General features: G+C 44.9%; 1 protein-coding gene across 6 annotated transcripts in view; it reads left to right on the forward strand.

The window, feature by feature from the left end:
• Positions 1–1,395: 1,395 nt before the first annotated feature.
• plekhg4b (pleckstrin homology domain containing, family G (with RhoGef domain) member 4B) overlaps positions 1,396–20,685 on the forward strand; it is a 29,383-nt gene continuing 10,093 nt past the window's right edge. For 2 of the 6 annotated variants that reach the window (XM_078095098.1, XM_078095099.1), the window contains exons 1-5: positions 5,648–5,832; positions 15,079–15,276; positions 16,161–17,382; positions 20,056–20,259; positions 20,517–20,640. In XM_078095098.1, the coding sequence (XP_077951224.1) occupies positions 16,377–17,382; positions 20,056–20,259; positions 20,517–20,640 (1,334 nt within the window). In that variant the 5' untranslated portion in view covers positions 5,648–5,832; positions 15,079–15,276; positions 16,161–16,376. Of the gene's footprint in view, positions 1,769–5,647; positions 5,833–10,012; positions 10,248–15,078; positions 15,277–16,160; positions 17,383–20,055; positions 20,260–20,516; positions 20,641–20,685 lie in introns of those variants that run through there. The other 4 variants (XM_078095101.1, XM_078095100.1, XM_040165441.2 and 1 more) reach the window with 4 other exon arrangements.

The raw sequence follows: 20,685 nt of genomic DNA on the forward strand, positions 1-20,685 counted from the left end.
GACTACATTTCTGAAACTGCAGAGTCTAATTTAATAATCTTTGAAGGTTACCTTCTGAAATATCTGAAGAGGTTTAAACTTTCCCATGTGACCAATTGGACTAATTAGAAATGGAACACAACATAAATTAAAGATTTTGTTCGCGCAGAAAAATAACGGTGAAAATCCCCTGGGAATGATGCAGTTCACAAAATCTGAATCATTATGCACAGACTGATAATAATGTAAAGCAGAGATGAGGTTTTAGAGGCGTGCTAAGGCTGATTCTTTTAGGCACATTTAGGGGCCATCTGTACTAAATAAAATGTTCAATGGTAATTTAATTTAATGTAATTTACAAGTTGTAATATTACCTAAATACCATCTAAATACAACAGGTTTTGTTTTGAATAATCCCTGGCCAACAGGTCTGTCTCTGTGTCCGCCACTAGGGGACACCCAACAGCCATCAATGATTTGCAGATTAAGTTTTAAAAGTACATCTTTGTGGGGGAGCATACAGTCAAACTATGGCTTATATCAACTAAACTAAAGGGGACACATCATCTGAATAATACTGTAAAGTGAGTACATGAATGTACATGAAGTCAGTGTTCGATCCAGCAAAATACAGCAACACGCTCTGCTGGCTTTCAAATTGACCTGAGAGAAGTTAAATCTTGTCAATTGATTAAACAATCTCACCTCAATGTCCATTTAGAAGCTGCTCTGGAGCTTTCCATCATATCTCGTCTTCATCAGCTGATATCATTTACCATGTTGTCATAGAAACAAGGGCTTCATTTTGGAGTAAAAGATTTTCAGTATTCATTCTGTTCTGGAGTTTTTGATTACATAACATGATCTTCATCAGAAGATGAAAGGGAAGGAGCTTCAAAAACAGATAACGTTGTTAAGGGTCAAGAGTTCACTACGACCCTTAACTTGGTATTAATAATGTTTCACTATTTATGTTTGTTTAGATCAGTAACACTTGCAAAGAATGTACAATTTGCACAGACTAAAAGGCCTGTTTTGCAAACTCCATCGCATCAGTGAATATAATTCAAATATATGGTATCAAGTCAACATTAATTGGGCTTTTAATTATACTCAGTTTTCTTCCTGGATCAAATGGATCGGTGTGACATTGTGTACCTGTCGTTCAAGCCCCAAACAGAAACAAACGTGACTACAGCAACGCGTGAGCTAATTCTCCCCCATGCATCACTCCTGTTTCCCCCGATCGCCCGATTATTTAATGCATTATAATTATAAAACTGTTGGCATAATAGTTCCTTTGTGTCGCTTCATATCAACGCGCTTTTGTTAATTGCCAGCCGGGCTCAGAGAAAAGCAGCATTCCCTGTTCCGGTCGTCAGGGATTTAGGGAAGGGACTGAATCCGAGCCCCGACTGAGACAAACAATGGCAGCTATGAAAGGCGAGGGGAGGGTCGGCCCGATGCAAATATCCACTTTGTGCGCCCCGGAGAACCTGCGCTAAACAGTGACAAATACAGACTTCCACTCGAAGTGGAAGAAGCCTACGAATTGCAGACACTTGCTGTAAAACTGCTTGGTTTTTTTGCAGGAGAGATCGTGGGGTGGTATTTCTGGCTGTATTTCGCAGACATTTACGGACAAAGTTTTTTTTTTTTTTTTTTTACATGAAGTCGTCTTTGCTTCAGCAACAAGTGGGGAAGCGGAGCGCAGACGGGCACTGGAGACAGGACGCCGCAGCATCTCCGACATGTGCAAAGTGCACCTGCTGAAGGACGCAACGCAGAGGTAGGAAACCAATGGTGTCCAGATACACGCGCAGCGTGCACGTGTAGCAGGATACCTTAGTGCACAAGTACGACCTACACTTACTTTCCGTCGTTTCAAAATATGAGTCACTTTCCCCCCATTTTTTTGCGCATTCCTCAGCACTGGCGAGGCTACATTTAATTTTACGCCACTATCAATGGAAAAGCTTTTCTTTTTTTACCCAATATCCAACAGTTTCATTCGACCCAACTTTTGTTTTTTTTTATTTCCCTGTGCAGCTTATTTAGTGCAGGTAAGCCTGTCTCAAGAAAATGTGATTACCCGCAGCCCATCGACACGCTGGCTTTCATCCGAGACATGCATGAGAAAGGCTTTGCAGCATAATAGATCAGTGGGAGCTGTGAGCTCGTGTGGACGTGGTGGGGCGAATGCAGCGGGGTCTCACTCCAATGTTGATATTTGTGTGTGAAAAAGAAAAGTGTTTCATGAGAAGAAAAAATGGACCGTCTGGGGGGGAGGGGGGGGGGGGCTTTTAAATGTGAGCCTTTGGGGAGACAGAAACAACTCTTTGCCCCAGTCATCGTCATCTCCACAGTCTGCACTTTTTTTTGCCTGCGTTGTGCAAAAAAAGTAATGGAGTGAAATGCTACAGTGAAATATCCCCCAGAAGAAACATCAAAGCGAGCTCAACATGAGGCCTTTATCTGAACAATTGCTCCATTCTACCCTGCCCCCCTCACACACACACACACGCACACGCACACACACACACACACACACACACACACAACCCCCTATTCCCAATTTCCACCTGATTAAGCCCTAAACTGAGCAGAGTTGAATCTGGAGGGAAAACGGTTCACTAATTGTGATACACAAGTTCTGACACAAAAGAAGGAAAACTGTGTTCTCTCTTTTCTAATTTGATTCAGTAAGTAGGAAGGAACCATATTGTTGTACAGATAAAGACACTCGGCGAAGAAGTGACACATGGAGGCAAACCACATCTTTGTATCATCAGCTCCTGCTTTGTTACTCCAGACATCAATTCATTCTGTTCTGTTAATGTTTAAACTAAGTTGTTTGTGTTTTTTCACTATAAGTAGAATATTTGCAAAATGATGAAATATTAATTATTGCGCATACATTAGCGTGCATGTGTAATAATCCATAAGAATGCATGGACTATAGGCTATTTAGTGCCAATGCCACCAATGCAGTTTATGACAACTCTTTACAATTCAGGAGAACGCTCTGCCGGCTCCTCTTTGAGTGGCTCTTTCTTTTACCTCTTTGACCTCCGTGGGCGGCAAGCATAGCTACCTTACCAAACGTGAGCAGCGCAGCTGAAATTATATTATTACTATTGATTCTCCAGTATTTGCCAGCAATTACCTCTAATGTGAGAGCACACAGAAGCAGTCTGCAGACCACTGTACACATTCTCTGTCTGGTGGTGAGGTTGCCAGGCGATGTGAGCTGCCGGATGAAGGCTGTTCAGATGGGTCTATTTTTCTCCCCCAGGCTGCTCTCTCCATCTCTTTTTGTCTCGCAACCCCCCCCACCTCTCCTCTCAGCTTGCCGCTCCTCTTCTGCATACTAATAGATGGACAAAAAGCTGATTACAAACCAGAGCCGGCAAAACTGTTTAATAATACTCTTGGCTTTGAGGTTGTTTTACAGGGAGGGAAATTTATGGAAACTTCATCCATTGTTACTTGTTATATTTATGGCTTTCACTAACTGGCCGTGAGATACAGTAGACAGAAAGTCTACCAGCGCGTAGTTACTGTCAGGTGCATGTGCCAGAGTTCTGCAGGAATGTTTTATATCTTCATGCCCTCCACAGGAGGGCAGTGTAAAAGTCCGCTTGAGAAGCAATAAATTCAGTGGTAGCGCTGCTTTTAGTTGTTGTTGTTGTTGTTTTGCTGTGATGTGCTTTGATAACAGTTTTGTGAAATGTCGTTGGGAGCTACAAACACTTTGACCCGACTCAGCGATATTTCAGAAGAGACTATCTCTTCCGCATCTTTAAACAGGAAGGAGTCATTACTCTAACAACAACTCTCAAACTGTGTTTAGCTAATATAAAAACAGGAGCTCTCAGTTGAAGGGAAGACCAATAAACCGTTAGCGTAGTACCATGTTTGTGTAATGGCCATAGGTACTTGTTTTCAGTAGTTTCTGTAGTAACGTTTTAAAATGAGGATTAAAAGAGCCCACTTGTAACTTACAGACCAGATGGACTCAAATACATTTACCTTTTTCCTTCTCTAAGTAAATAATTTCCCCATATGAATTTGCACAAGGAAGTTGTAACTCCTATATTTATAATATTTTCTTACACATAAGAATTTTACTCTTAAAATGTCACTGCATTTCCTTTGGGCTTTCTTTCTTTGTTTTCTATGTAATACTTATTTTTGTAATTCTTAACAAAACCAGATATGTAAAACCAGATATAGGAAAGTATAGAAACTGGAAGAGTTGTTCAATGGCAGAGTTCCTCTTCCTGATAGGCCTTATCCCCAAGAGACAGGTATAATTAGAGCTATGGAAACAGGAAACACCTCGCCCTGCCTATCGCCTTCTCCCTCCTCGCTCTTCCCCCTTTTCTCTCTCTCTCTCTCCTCTCAGATGTGCATTTATGTGTACAAATTATCAGGTGCAGACATGTAGAGTAAGGTCTATAATGAGTCCTATGATGGTTATCAGCGTGTCTTACAACCATTACTGGAAATCGGGGCTTGGCTCGTGCCAGTTTTTTTCTTGTTTTTTCTTACAGAAAGTAATTAACAAGCCGCAGAATATAATAGAATAGAACATAGGCAAACGTTTTTACTACCCTTCCCTAGTTTTTTCACTGAAATAGTTGTCATGCTGTGCCAAATATAGGAGTTGTGAGAGCATGAAGTGCACCACCTCATCTGTATTCATGGACTGGGTGATGTCAGGGATTAATATGATACATGTACCCATTTAAATGTGTTTTAACCTCCATCCTCCCACACTCCTCAGCTTGACTTTCATCACAGCACTTTGGCTTTGACTGCCAGTTATTCATTTTCGGGGGGGGGGGGGGTATTTACACGCCCTTGGAAGTTCGAGCGAATGTGAGGGATGCAGGAGAGCAGCCTCTAATTTCTGTTCCTTCCTCTAAAGATTATAGAGCGCGCGGAGACCAGGTGGACAGCTCAGACCAACGATTGGCCACCCGTCGCCCTTCCCTTCATCTTCCACCACATAAACAACTCGCTCGTGCGACCGAAAATAGGTGCACCGAGCACACAGCTCCAACCGCTCTTCTCTGCCTGACTGCTCAGACACGCTCAGAGTTAAAAAGTCAGCACATTTCAGCGGCTCCCACCTTTTTCCCCCCCTTCCCGGTGTGGAATGCACACCTGGAGGTGTTTGCCGAGTGGCCTCAGTAATCCACATAACAATGCAGGCTGACAGCTGGTGCCACCAGGAGCACTGGAGGCAGTTTGCTCCGACAGGCGCTGCATTGTCTCCAGAGATCAGTGATGCTGTTGACCTCCTTATTGTGACGTTTGTCTATAATCCTTTATCGTGTTGCCTTTTAATTAATCAAAAAAAAGTAAAAGAGTCCGGCTTTAAGGTGATGGGAAACATGGGGTTGAAATATGGAACTGATTAGTCGAAAAAAGGAAGAAATCTCTCAGTCAAACCTCTTGTGTACATTAAAGACAGCATGAATATAGGAGATGGAGCGCAGGTAGAGAGCAGCTGTCTAGACTTTGTTGACTTGCACTGCTTTCGTTTGCCCTCTCAGCGCACACACACCAGGAGAGAGAGATGGGTGCAGATAAAGCAACTGGGTTACGCCCCGCCGAGGAATTGTGATGCCTAGGGGGGGGGGGTGGGAAACTCTCTGCCTGGCTTGCCTTAATATTTGTGGATCTCCTCGGTCAACAAAGCAGCGCGTTTTGACGGAACATGTCAGGTTCCTCTGTGACTCGGGGGCCGGACGTCTCCTCCGGTTAAGACAGCTGTCAGCACAAGAGAGCCGGCGACTCCTCCATGTGCTGTCGTCGACTTCAGGTCAGGGGAGCAGAGCGAGGGTGAGTCTCAAAAACAAAACCGCTTTAGCTGGCTTCGTTGTGCTCAATGATCTCTGGGACGTGGTTCAGTCTTGAGGTGCGTGTTACTTGTTCACAGGATTGAACCTGCATCGTTGAGAGGGAAATGTTGAGCGGCGGTCTTTGCTGAGTGCACTTGATATAAGGGCAGAGCAAAGTTAAGCGCTGTACAGTATTTTTTTGTGACAGTGTATAGTGTCAAAATATTCAAAGGGGATTTTGAATCTATCAAATGAGAAGTTATGCTCAGGTACTAAAGAGGCTACTACTGGCACGTGGGTAAGTTTTATGACCTGTCATAGCGAGATGAATTGATTAAAAATAGTTCAAATGCGCGCTGTCCTGCTTGTGTCCATCCACTCTATTTTGGCAGAAATAGTTTATTTTATTATAAAAGGGGTATTTAATGAAAATAAGATTTACAGTGGTTTGCTTATGCAATTCTGCAAGAAATGTTCAATCTAATCAGTGTGTTTGATAAAGAAAATATATCACAACCTTTTTTCGGCCCCACGAAACATTGATTGCATGCAAGTAAACATCAAAGAGGAAGCAAGCTCGTATTCCTAGAATTTTCCGACAACGACTTCCGACTAAAACATGTAAACCCTGTTCTCTGAACCGTGAGGTTTACTGATATTTTACAGTATTTGCTGTACGACCACAGTACATAATGCATTGTATGGATACTTGGTCAGACTGGGCTTGTCCTCTCCTTCACTCCTTGATGGTTTGTGTGGGAGCCGCTGCTGTAACTCGACCTTGCCTCCTCCAGCCACCTGTGCTCGCGCGCTCTGGGAAAACACTGGCTTTTGTGTTGGAGTGGGACGTCCACACAGCAGGGGGGCTGAGGTACATTAGGCGGCTACGACAGGTGGCGTGCTTCCCCGCAGTAAAGAGCATGAAGACGGTGGGGCTGTTGGTGGAACAGCTGCGCCACACTGCTGTCAGGATTGCCTGTCCTGACAAAGACATCGGCAAAAGACAGGAACTTTTAATTTAACAGAAGACCGGGAAGAAACATTTCTTTTGTCTGTATGCATGACTCTATACGGATCCGGGTCTCTCCTTGCGTGTCAGTGGGAAGCGCGGGGGGGGGGGGGTGTTAAGGTGCCATGTGGGTGTTTGTGTTTGTGTAGCTGTGTGCATTTTTGCAGAGAGGTAATCAATCTGAATCCTGGAGCCTAGATTATGCCGCACCACCACCGCGTTCGTCTGTGAGAGGAGGGACGGTTTACTCTGAGCCCCCAGGGGCTGTTTTTACCCGTCTGCTGGGACAACTGGACAAGGGGGCAGAGGGGACATTAGCTGGGCCTGTGTGAACCTGGGTGGTAATGTGATGTGAGTTCCCGTGGCTGTGTGAGTCGGAGGGAGAGTGATGACTCATTAACTCCGTCCTTCACATGGACAGTCTGATCTGTAAGTATAAAACTCGTTTGATCTTTTGAATCTTTTGATAACTGACAAGATTTTGCCACAACTCTCCTAGTTCAAAATATCCCACTTGGAGTTTAAGAGGGAGAATTTAGCTTTAGAGTTTGAGGATTTAATAACAGCTGTCGTTGGGTGGCCTGTGTGGCACTGCGAGGTTGGTACGAAGTGAGGTAGAACCAAGGTGTCACATTCCACAGTTTGGTGTGCGTGTGTGTGTGCGTGTGTGTGTTCAGAAATGACCACCCATCCACTCAAAACGGGGCATACACAATCCAGCCTCGCTTATATTTTAAACATGGCATCCGTTGGGATTTTGAGTTTGGTTGAACGGTTGTGTGTACACATGTACATGTGTCTGTCTAAAATGGACTGCAAAATCGTTAAATCTAAATCCAAACAAACAAACTACTGGGTCCATCCTCCCCTCTTAAATCTCTCTTGTATTTTTATCTGGAGAGTTACGGTAAGATAGCAGGATGACAAATGACAAAACTGCAACTCTCATGTCATCAGACTAATTTGTTCCCCTTATTGCTTTATCAGATGGCGTATCGCCCCCTGGGACCGGCCTATCTGCTTTTTCAGATCACATAAATATTTTGTAGCAGAAGTCCTGGTAAACAAGGCTATTTTAAACCTCAAGGTCGCTCATTGAAGAGCAGCAAAGTTCAATACTTTTGAATTATTTTAGTTTTGCAAACATCTTAATTTAAATGGAGCTGATGTTTTACTGTCCACAACTTTACTGCTGTCTTGATTTAAATCAGAACAGGCTGTACACAAGAGCGTGTGGAGCCCACACATGGATTTATTTTGGAGACATCAGCACTGTGGACAAAGTCAACACAACTTGAACCAGGTGTCTGGCGCCATAAATACATGTTGTGTATTTTTTATCCCAGTACACATCAGGGCTTAACGCTGACATCACCAGCAATAAAAGCACACGCTGAAGAGGATCCGCAGGTCTACAGTCTCAGGCCGGACATTTACACAGAGGGGAAAATACAGATGGAAGCAGTTGGTGCTTGACAACTAAAAATCCTCTCCGAGGGAGACACTTCAAACCCCAATACCACTGTTACTGGATACTCAACTTTGTTGAATTTTAAAAACAATATTACTTACGGTATGAGCTCAATTTACACTTACACAAACACAGGCATGTTGTGCTTTCTCTAAGAATACAGTTTCATCACAATCAAGGATTTTGAAGTCGCTGACCAAGCCAGTTTTCTTAAAAGTGGGCATTCTGTGGTCAGTTGGCTGACGCGTCTGTGTCTTGGACATGTGCCGACCCCGAGACCTTTGTTGACTTCAACTTGAACCATTTTTTCGCTCGTCTGCAGTAGATGCAAACCCATGTGATAAGTATGAATTAAAAAGAAGGAAAAGGAGAAAAAACAAAAGGGATGGAGGCGACGTAGAAGGAGGAAATCTGCCCTTACTGGCGGTGAAACCAGCCAAGTGGGAAAGGCTGGAATAAAAAGGGAAGAATAAATTATAGGGTCAGACATTGCACCAACATTATGGGACGTGGAGTGGGACGAGTGTATATTTGAATAGCGCATAGAGAGGCATGTGCACGTCTGTTTATAGCAGATTATACTGTAGATATATACATAAGACTAAATGTTGCTCTATTGTATATATAATAGGTGTTTTCACTGGTCTTACCTCTGGGTTTGCAGTAACGTCTCTGCTTTTCTTGTGACAGGTGTAAAATCCTCTGGATCATTTTGACAACATGAGAGTAACCACAGCGTGTCTCCGACGGGTTATTGTGAACCAAGTAGTGCACTCCCTCCAAACACACGCTTAACCCTGTTTACACAGGCTGCCTTCATATGATCATATGAGCACATTTTTACACAAAGTGTGCGTTCTCACAGAGCATTTTTTTCCGCCCAAAACAATGGTTTCCTATGTTTAGGATGAGATGGGAAGGAGGTAACAAACTCTCACTAGTCTGAATTCCAGTGATAGAAACAGGCCGCCTCTCTCCATGTTTTTGTTTCTCGTGAGGGTTTTCTTTGGAATGTTAACTAATGATGTAATTGAGTTTATGTGTGTGTCTTAAACTCAAAAAAACACTGTTCTGAAGAGCCTTTCAAGGAACAACGGTTCCTTTATTGTCCTAGTGACAAGATGTCCTATCTGTCTTATTAGAAAGGAGGATGTCCCGCCTATGTCAGGGCTTTGTAAAGACCAGTTTAAGGATCGGGTGCAATATTTAAGGGCAACGCCATTGCAGTGAGCACCCTGAGCCACCAAGCCTGTGCTGATGTCTTCCTTTCTTCCTCCTTTTGAAAAGCAGCAGAATAAGCTGAAACCTTAGTCCATTTGTATTGTCGGGACAAAGAGGGACCATTGTGGCAGGACGGGGTGGAGGGGAGCCGCCGGTGGAGGTAGGGGCGCAAGGGGTCAGGGGGGCGGGGGGCAGAGAGGAGTTAGTCAGAGTCCGTCCCATGCTGGGTGGAGGGTGGAGGGTTGGGGGCTTGGGGCGGGGGGACGGGGCTGCAGGTCAGGTAAAGTTGTTTTGTCTCTGAATGATGAGCCTGAAGTTGCATAAGTGGGCATTAATCCCTCTGGAAGAGGCTTCGGTAGCACAGCGGCAGCAGGGCGGGGGAGGTTGTGTGTGAGGGAGGTAGGGAGGGAGGGAGGGTGAGTGACGGGCAAGCCAGCGCACTGCCGCTCTCACGCCACGACAAGAGTTCATTCTGCTCCTGCTGCCTTCCCCACAGACACACAGACAGACAGAGAGAGAGAAAAGGCACCGGAGCCGCTCATATCGCCGCAATGACTTACAGACTGGATTCTACACTGGATTTTAGCACCTGGAGTTGTTACCACTTATTTAGTTGTTGAAGTTTGTTCGTTTGTCTGCCGTCTAAATGCTGTCACTGGGCAAAATGCACTCCAGAGCCAAGTCCCGAAGTTGTGACAACTACCTGAGTATTAAGGTACGGACATTAAGTATGTCTTCATCACGGTTTTGCTTAGACTTCCATGGAGGTTTCTCTTTCTTTCGGTGCATTTATATGTTTTAACTCTTCTGTAATTGCGTGTGTTACTGTGCACATTCAGGAGATGTTGTTTTAAAGTCTCGGCTTGTTGACGGCTGATGTTTTGACTTGCACTTGCAATGTAGCCAAAACACAGCAGGTCGGTTTTTAGACAAGCATACAGCGGGGACGGGGGGACGGGGGACATATGGGCCGATCCATCATTATATGATCAATCGGCATACGATTATATCACTTATCTTTCTCTCAGTTTCAATGATGTTATGCTTTAATTCTCTACTTTGTTTCATTGGGAGAGTTTAACACGTCACATTGTGCAAACGTTTGCCACCTCTCGTCGGCCGCTCTGCATCGCTTGCCTGTTTGTGGTAATCGGTGTTCTCCTCGAAGGACGTTGCCCGTGTCATTCTTCCCCGATGGCCCCTCAACAACCGTCCAACTGTTGCTACCAATTACAAACTGAACGTTGCAACTCTGCGTGATTAAAGACACATTAGGTCTAAACACTGAAACGAAAGACCATTTCAGTTACACGGATCACAAAAATACAAACATTTAAGCCGTGTGGCGTCATCAGCAATGGTGGACTGTTATGCGCAAACAAACAAAAACAAAGCGTGGGGGCAGTGAAATACACGAGTTTGTATCCTTTCTGATAGATCAGGTTCTTTTATCATCCTCCCACTTGTTTTGGAATGCGCTCATGCTATATTTACTCTGTAGAGGTATCAACAGACTTTTGTTAGTCTTCTTTGTCTCTCCTGTCACTGCTCATCACCACTCTGATTGGCTGAAGAACCTCCATTCGCTTTTTGTCTTCTTGTTGTTAGGGTCTTCTTTTATGCGAAGGCCTAATCAGACGTGAGAATGCGCATGTCTGTTGTTTATAGTGCAACATCTATCTGTAAGTTCTGTCGGTGCTGCTGAGTAACAATATCCTGCCGGGGTTGTTTACATCCTGTGGGACAAAGTCTTCCGTTGACAACATAAATCAAGTGTTTCTGAACGGGGGAATATTTTCCTCGGTACACTATCAGGGTAGAGTTTAAATTTGTCCGGTTAGAAAAAGAAAATTTGCATCTTGTCTTGTGCTGGAATCTTTGATCACACAGCTTCAAAAAATCGCAGAGACCTTAAAGTTACCAGCTTCTTATAGCCTGATGGTTTTTGCAGATATCTTTCTCTTACACTGCAGTCAAATTAAGGATAATATTTTTTTGCTGAAGTTGTCGGGCGAGTTTATCACCTCCAGACTTCCATCGTTGTTGGTCTCGCTGTCACCCCACAGACCCAGCTGTGTTTGGCGCTCAATCAGTGCCGGCCTCTCCGGGTTAGAGTTTATCTGCTGAGATAACATTGTTACTACGGTATTTTTTTACAATGCCATTTTACTATCATCATATTGTCTGCGGAAGACCAAATTCTGTAGTGTTTCTACACAGAGAGTCAGTTCATTTGTGTCTTACTTTATTCCACATCTTTGTCAGGCATTATTAGTAATGTTATGTCTTATTTTTTGGGGAGTTGTTTTACAAAGTCTAGATCTCTTTTTAAAAAACTTTTTATCCCAGTTCCTCTCCTCACCTCATCTCATAAGATATGATTTTTTTTATTGCTCAATGAGATGGCAGGTTCCACGGTGAGGCCTGACTGGGCTCTTTCGTTGGCATCCTGGCACCTGGCAGCGAGGCAGGTCTGAGCAGCCTCTGGCCTTTGTCAGCCTGTGGTCTTTGGGGCTGTTAGCAGGTTGGTTAGTGAGCAGTCTGCATGGGGGCTCCAGGGCTCTCTTGTTACACTCCCCTGGTGGCTTCATGCTCCAGTGGAGGCCTGGTAGGCAGCGCCTTTTGTGTCCCTGACCCACTAAATGTGTCAGTGACCGGCTCTCTCTCTCTCTCTCGCGCTGTCTCTTAAGGTCTCTCTCTCTCTCTTTCTCTGCGATGCACCCCATTCTCCCCTGCTATCTTTCTCACTTTGATTCTTTTCTTCTTCTGCTTTCCAGTCCGATACATGCTGTAAACAGGCTGCATTTTCTACTCTGACTTTTTCACATGGTATTTAATGTGTTTTATATACTTTACTTTAAGTGGTTCATCAACCAGTTAAATTGCAATATTTCTTAGATAAAGTTAAAGAGCGAATATCACTGAAAGACAAAACCCAGTTCGTTCAGCTGGCTCACCCGCTCCTTGCACCTTTTGAACAGCTGGTTTACTGACAGTGCAGACAAAGGTCTCCCACCTGGAGCTCCAAGCCAATAATTATCACCTCAGTCCTCCATCACGCAGGCGGCCTCTCACAAAGACCTGAAATCAGAAAGGGTGGGACTTCCCGATCTGTTCCTGTCCTGGCTGAGGGTCTGAGGCTAGAGGCACACAGCCGTGCGCACTGCATTCCTCTGTGGCTCCGAGCGGATGAGAAGCTCAGCTCCGCTGGCTGGAAGCTCAGTTTTCTGCTGAGACTTGCACATATGTCCCTCCACTAGCCAGGTGACACTTTTTGAAAAGCTTCCAATGCTTCCGGACAATGAAAAGTATTACAAGTTGTGCTTAATGTAAGATGTTATCTACGGGGTGATGATGTGATATTTATTTCCCACTTCGCTCAATGTAAACATTGTGTTATTGTTCAGATAGCTGCAGTTCTTTGGTCCTTATTGTAGCATCGGATTACTCGGCCGGCCTCTCTAAAGCAGGTTGAATACCATTTGATTGATCACTGAGCTAATGTCTCTGCTATGTTGAGTTATCATTCATCAAAGCACCACCGCTGTTTGTTTTTTTTTCGTCTTGGGAACCTCAAGAGAAACTGGTGTGTCCTAACTCTGTAGTAAGGGCTTTCCTCCCATTGTTAGCTTCCCTCCAATAAAACACCATGTTATTCTTCTCCTCCCGGGTGCAACAGTGACTAATGCCCAGAGACATTTTTTGTCTCACTAAAAAGCAGCCTGACTGCTAATGGCGGTGGGCGTTTTTGTTTCAGGCCACCAAAGAGTGTACAGCACATACCACTTAGTGAGGCGGAGTACACAATGAGTGCCTTGTAGTAGAGTCGTGGCATGTGTACCAATGCACTGAACTGTACTCGCTTTCCTCTAATTGACGGTGCTGAGCTGCTTAGATCAACAGGACAGATCCTACAAAGGGTGAAACATGGGCAGCCTGACAGGCTAAATTTGCCTGAGCCCGGACCATGTCCTTATTTCTAAGCATCCTTTTTTTTACACACTTCCATTGTCATGTAAATGCAGCAAAGACAGTCCAGGGAAAGTTAAGGGCTCCATCTCCAACCCCTACGTTCCTCAGCATGGTACACAGTTGTCATAGTGTGAGACTTTCCCTGGTCGTTTCTGTTGTTCTGTGTGGTTATCATTTGGAGGCAGATGTCTCTATTCCACTGTTATGTTGCATTTGGAAAGGACAGATAGTCCGAGGGCTGTTTGGCCTTGGCTCCGTCTGCCGAGAGGAAGGTTAGAGCCTGAACCGAGGAGCGTGAATACAAGACCAGGTCAACTCCATCCAGGACCGCTGTAATCCCAGATGACCCTTCACGTCCCCTGGACAAATTGTAACCAACTGTGTCTGACATGTCCTCCTTCCTGGTGGGGTCAGGCCCGTGGTGACCCAGGTCGTGTAGGGGTCATATTAAAGTCAGCGATGACATGGTTTGTTATTGATGGATAGCATCGCACTAAACGGCCCAGCTTGAGTCCTGTCTGTACTTTCCAGCTTTGCTGTTTGTGTCCGCGGACAGTGACGTCGCTCCCACCAGGTGTTTCCCCTCTTGCTGATGGAAAAACCATCATGGCTGACATTTCCTGTCATGGTCAAACTTCCTGACCGTCAGGCCGAGGGGGATCTTGCTCATGCGCTCAATCAACTGTATTTTTATCTGGTTGAAGTCATGTACACGATGACGTGTTATCTGGTCGTAGTCTTTGCAGGACCCGCCTATCTGTTGATCTGACCACTACTTTAATATGTCGACAACTGTTCAATTGATTACCGTGAGCCACAGACATTCATTGTTCAGAGCATGAACAACCTTATTGATTCCCTTACCTTTCCTTACTTTTCCTCGAAGGCCATCAGAAAGTTGACATTTATTGAAATATTTTGACATCTATCAGATGGACTTCCATGGAATTTGTTAGAAGAGGTTGATTAACCTGAGCGGTACCTTTTGTTTACTGCTAATTAATCATGCTAGAATAATAAAATACCAAACTATAGTGACATACGTGGTAAGCATTATAAGTGGCAGAAAAACAACACGTTCATGTGTTATTGTAAGTGAATGTTAGTGCACAGACATTTGACATTAATCTATGATCTCAGCCATGAAAGAGAAGTCTCACCGAGTCACTAGCACAAATAAAGACTCTTTACACTCACAGGATCCCCAGAAGGTTAAATACATGCAAAATGAAGCTGCCCAAAAATTATGTTATATACTGTGACTTTCTGTGTGTGTGTGTGTGTGTGTGTTTGTTCTGTTTTTGAAATGCTGGATACTTTCACCAAATTCCCATTCGTGGGAAAAGTATTCACATGTTCACACCAAGGCCAACCCGGGATGAGCCAGACTTTGCTTTGTTTTAAAGGATCACATGACAAAAGGGTGGGGGGGGGGGGCACTGGTGTCCATGTGGGAAGTGATTTTTGCTTCATCTTGGGAAAATGATCTTTGATACTGCTTTCGGCCTTCTTGTTACCATGACACATTTAGCTCAAACTGATATCCAACCTAATCCGGATATTTCTTCTCTCAGGACACTGAGTCTTTGGACAGCTGCATCCAGAGCACCTTGTCGGCCCTGTACCGCCCCTTCAGTGCCACCGCTGCCACGGTCCTGTGGCAGCTCTTCAGCGTGGTGGAACGGCAGTACCGAGGAGACGGCCTCCGCTGCCTCATTGACTTCTTGCTTCCTGCCAAAAGAATCCTGCAGATCATCCAACAAGAAACCTATGTGAGTCAGGTGGAATCGAATCTGATTTATTTCAAATTTCACAATAATAACAACATTTACCAGGTATATTTATATATTTATCGACGTATCCGTGTGTCAGGAAGCGTCTAGTCGGGTCCCTTACCAGAAACTTCCAATATTTCATTAGAAATATCTTGAAAGCGGTCAAAGTGATGACAAAAGAATGTGAGAACAGTGATGCTGAATGTGAATATGTGGGAAGGGGGAACATCAGACTGAGACAGAGTTGATCATTGTTCTGAAAACTAGCTGACAAGCAGCCATCTTTCTCTGAATAGGGACACAGAGGGAATCTGTGGTCTGTTTGAGAGGCTGCCATGGACTCTCGGGCCCAAAGGGAAATTCAATATTTTCTCACAAGCTTTGAGTGGCGTGGGTTAGGCCTTTACAACCAAAGCACTGTAACTTTATTCCTCCGTATTCATCTCCACGGTGATTACACTGTGACGATAGCCATAGCAATAGCTTTCCCCGAGCACAGCCCCCGAGAACATCTTGTAGTGCTTGAGAGTATTTGTATTGCAGGCAATATGAGAGGTTTCAGAGGAAGATCCGTCTTTGCGTTGACTTTCATAACATGGATCAAAAGTCAACCCTTGGGCACAGTGTTTTTTTTGCTTATGTTCAGATTGTCAAAGTAAAGTTTGTGATGTGGTTGCTGCGAAACCGGGCCTGATCAGACAGGTTTTTCTCCTTGTCGAGGGATCGCTGACGGTGATTCATCCGACTCGGCCCGGGAAAATATCTTGCCGCTCACATTATATTTAAACACGTGTTTGAACACAGCTTTGCAGGTGTCACTGATACCACAGGTGAGCAACGATGGACGTACGATAACCTTTTATGACCTTGTTTTCTCTCAGGTCAGGTTCAGAGGACTGCTGTTCTATCATGAGGGGTGGCCTCTCTGCATCCAGGAGAAAGTCGTCCTGCAGCTCGCCCCTCTGCACAAAGTGCGACTAAAGCAAGGAGACTTTTACTTACAGATTGTTCCCTTGGGCCGCAAGACTGCAAAGCTAGTAATAAAATGCCTGTCGGTCAGTGGGCAGGCCATCGCAGAAGTCACCGTTGCAGAGAGCATGTATGGCAGTGTCTTCACAGCTGAGTTCTTGCAGAATGTAACACGTGAGCGTAACCTGCACCCACTACAGAACTGTCTTCTCACCACTGGTACGGCTGTGTACAGGACGCCGTGGAAGAACGTGGTCCACCCACTTTTTGTCAGCAGCACGGCAGACGCCATTATGCAAGCGCGCTGCAGCAGGGGCGGCTTCCGCGGCCATCTCAGCACCTGCAGCACCAGTGGATCCACGGGGACTCTGGACAGCCACCGCAGCTCCAGAGAGTCATTGCACTCCCAGGGAGCTGACTCCATCTTCTCTGAGGCCACCTCCCCAAACGGAAACCACGCAGAACCCTGCGGTGAGAACCACGGTGTCGCTTCACATGGCACCACAATCGAAAGAGTCTCCACCGAAGAGTGTGAAATAAGAGGCGAGGACAGTGGTGGGAGAGAGAGGGGGCCAGGGTCCAAGACGCTATCGTTCAGTACGGACCTCAGTAACCCGGGCCCCCAACGACGCCTCCCACGGGACTCTGTTGCATTTGAGAGCAGGAGACTTTTCAGGAAATCCTACATGGAGGCCCTGCAGAACCCCATGAGCCTCGGCTCCAGCAGCGAATCCATTCTGGAGGAAAGCCCAGAGGCCGGAGCTGGTCTGAGAGACGGCTCAGTGACACCAGGCAGCAGCCCCGACACCCGGTCTTCTTCCAGAGAACATTTATCTCGGCGGCTGGGTACCCGGAGCTGGCTGAGTGGTGATGACTCGCGACCCAGCACGCCTTTACTTTACTTACAGAGGGGGTTGAGGAGCGCAGAGAGACGCGCAGACAGACGCTCAAAGTCACTGGAGAGGACTAACAAGGCGGGACAGGTGAAAGGCCACCGGGAACGATCCTCTTCTGGTGGCTCGGCTGGCACCACCCCCAAAAAGCTTATAAATGGCTACGCTATTCGTTTTGGGAAGCTGGATTTGGAGGCCGCTTTTCCTGGCTCTGAGAGGAGAAACAGCAAAGAGGAGTCAGGTACGTGATGCTGCATTGATTGATGCTTTCGCATGAAAATCATAATTGACTTTACTAATTACATACAAATACCTTGTCTGTTGGCACCGTCAGCAGTAGAAAGTTAAAAAAAGTATGAATACAAAAGTTCTCGACTTTAACTACAGGTTTTAGATACTTGTACTTTACATTTGAGAATGCATTTCAAATAATATATTTTAGTTCATTCCTTTTATTTTCATGGCTTTAGGCCACAATAACAAGTATTATTTATGTCGCCAAAGCATAACATTATTTCTCAGCAACCTATTTCTCTGTGCAAATAGACCTTCGTTGTTGTCCTATTACTGTGAAAACCACATAAATGAGCAACACATGAACATGGTGACACGTTCCTTCCTTCTCATTTACACCATGATCCATAAAAACTACTTCCAATGATCTAACTGTACCCAATGAACACATTGTCTGAAAACTAAAGGACAGTTAATTGGTTGCCCTCTTTGCTGGAAACCAAACTATTAATGTATTACAACTTCAAGATTTAAATCCTCAGTAGAAATGAGTGCTCTATATATCATAGAAATATGATTTTTTTTTCTTCCAAAAGGGGTAATGACAGATAGTGTTGGTTTCTTATCAGGCAGTCTTATACGTGTGTAATTATTGCCTCCTGCATTACGAGTGGTTCTTCATCAGCGGGCTGTAGTTGGAGTCTGACTTCAGGCAGACCGATGACTCTGAAGCGTTAACACTGTCATTGGTGACACAATGTTTTTCGAAGCCCCACGCTGTGTATTTTTTGGCACGTTCAATGTACAGGTACGGCCCTACCCTGGAAACAGAACTTACTCCACACAACCACTGTGTTTTCTTAACTCTGTCTGTCATTGTTTTTTTCGGGTTGGTGCGTAGCGATGTGAGAGTACCACCTATACGGAATCATAATGTTCTTTCAAAACGTTAAGAGTTAATTCAAATCTCTCTCTCCTAACAATGCTAGACAATGCTAGACCGTGGTTAAGGCTTAGAACTGATTGTGTAAATAAAGATAATTATTCAGATTTTCATTTAAATGTGTCAAATACACACCATCCATTCCTGAGATTACCTCAGAGGGGGATTTTATTTTCAGCCGCTGTAAAGCAGGTTTCCCACAACAACATTTCAAAGGCAACAAAGGATCCTGTAAACCAACCACAGGCACCACAGCATCCCACAATGAGATGAGCCCACGGTGTTTTTGGGGACCGGGGCTGCACTGATCACAGATGGTTTGCCTCATTTACCAAAGTGTCCTTTGTGGATCAAAGCAGCGGCTAAGGATCCACAAAAAAAAAAAGCTTTTCAAACCCCACCGGTGTCTCTGGAGAGTCCATTCAGTCCAGAAACACAAGACCCAACCTGCGCTGACTCACACCCCACTGAAAAAATACGCCAGACGGGTTAGATTACTCATTATATGAGCCAGCAAACTCCAGCCACCAGATTCAGTGCACATTTAGCCTCTTTGACGGCCTACAAACGTGTCCCGCAGACTACGCAAAAAACGGACTTTTCACACAGGACAATACTCAGGAGGCTTTACTCCACGTTTGTCACTTCCTGTGAAAACAAAGCTATTTAGGAAACATGCAACAAACACAGGCCTGGCCACAAAGTCACTCAGGAAATGCACCGACTGTTTGAAGACAATGGAAGCTGAGCTGGGAGGGTTTACTGTCATTGAACAGAGCAGGACAATATGAGAGGCCTCAAACTGTTTAAAAAGCCAACACACAACAGGTGTCCATCAGACACAGATCCATAATCAGATCCATCAATGGAGGCCTATCGAGGTTTTGTGTTTATTTTCCAAGGCTATTAGATCTTGGATGTCTAATTTTCAGAAATGTTCTAGTTTATTTCTGTGGTTCTAGGTTATGGTCGACTGGTCAGTTCACTGCTTTAACCAGACTGGAATATCTCAAAAACCATTGGACTGATTTCTGTGTAGCAGGTGACCACGTTCACTAGAGTAGGAGTCCATATTCATGGTCCCTGGAGGATGAATCCTGTAATGTTTTCGAGGTTCCAAGTGAAAGTTTCACACATACGCATAAGAGTATATTTGAAATCAATGTATTTGTTTGTATGTATGAGCAGAGCAGCTTTGCGATATCAGCAGGGTAGAAAATTCATGGATCGGGTAAATCAGTTATGAATATTTGGTATAGAACTTTTCACAAAGCAACACCCCAACATGTTTAATTCATAAAAATGAGCACAAGAGAAACAAACTCTTGATAGAAACCCAACAAAGAAGCCACAACTCGGCGCTGTGTGGGGAGAGGAGATGTTCTGCTGGACTTTGCGTACTCAGTGGTACTGTGTCTGGCTGCCTGAGGAATAGGATGTGTGTCAGGAGCATTCCCATAAACAGAGCCCGAGCTATGAAAGACTGGCCTGGAGGATGTGAAGACATGAAAGTCTAAGAAGGCCAAGAGGTACCCGTGACTCGGGCTGCCTGAACACCTGGTCTTTGTGATGAGTCAAGGTGAACTTATGACAGAACTAACAAACAATTGCTCCGGGACATTTCACAATTAGTGCTAAGGTGGAAGAAAGCTAATTTATATTGATTGTACTATATTTTTATCGTAGAGTTGTGTCGATCAGACAAAGTGTGCCCACCGTTCATACTTATTTCCACAGGACAGCGCGTTGACACCATTAGCAGCGAGAGCAGACGGCACAGGCTCAGTGTCGAAGAGCCCTGCAGTCCAAAAGCCACCAATGGGACGGCCATCAGGCCGGCCTCAGCATCAGGCTCCTACAACGAGAGTCTCTCAGCAACCCCCAAACTGGTGTCGGAGGTCAACGAGGAGCTGCTCGCATCGGGGGCTTTGATCCTGCCAGGTCGGACTGATGTTAGCTGCTCTCGCTCATCTTTGCACATTCTAATGAATACACAAACATAACAGAGATGATCTTATATATTACAGTGAGGAAAACCAACTGGGCTTTTTTAAAACATCTACCTCTAAAGTTAATATGCATGCTATGAATACATAACATTGGTTTTGAACGTATTTTGACAAATAATCACACTAAGCAGCTTAAACATTCGCAACAAAAGTGTGACCCCCCCTTCCTGCCGGCCTCTCTTCTTCCAGGAAACAGAGATCGCGGTGGGAGGGCGGTGCTGCAGGTGTGCACTAGAGCTCAGGTGTGGGCAGGTGAGAGCTGCACAGTCAGTGACCTCACCTGTTTATTGGGCTACTACTATTCCACGCTGCGGTAAGTCACGCATGCTCTGGGTGTTACGTGTGTGTAACTTTCACA

This window comes from Gasterosteus aculeatus, chromosome 20, assembly GCF_964276395.1.
Source record: "Gasterosteus aculeatus chromosome 20, fGasAcu3.hap1.1, whole genome shotgun sequence".
In the NCBI taxonomy this organism is placed as follows: Eukaryota; Metazoa; Chordata; class Actinopteri; order Perciformes; family Gasterosteidae; genus Gasterosteus; species Gasterosteus aculeatus.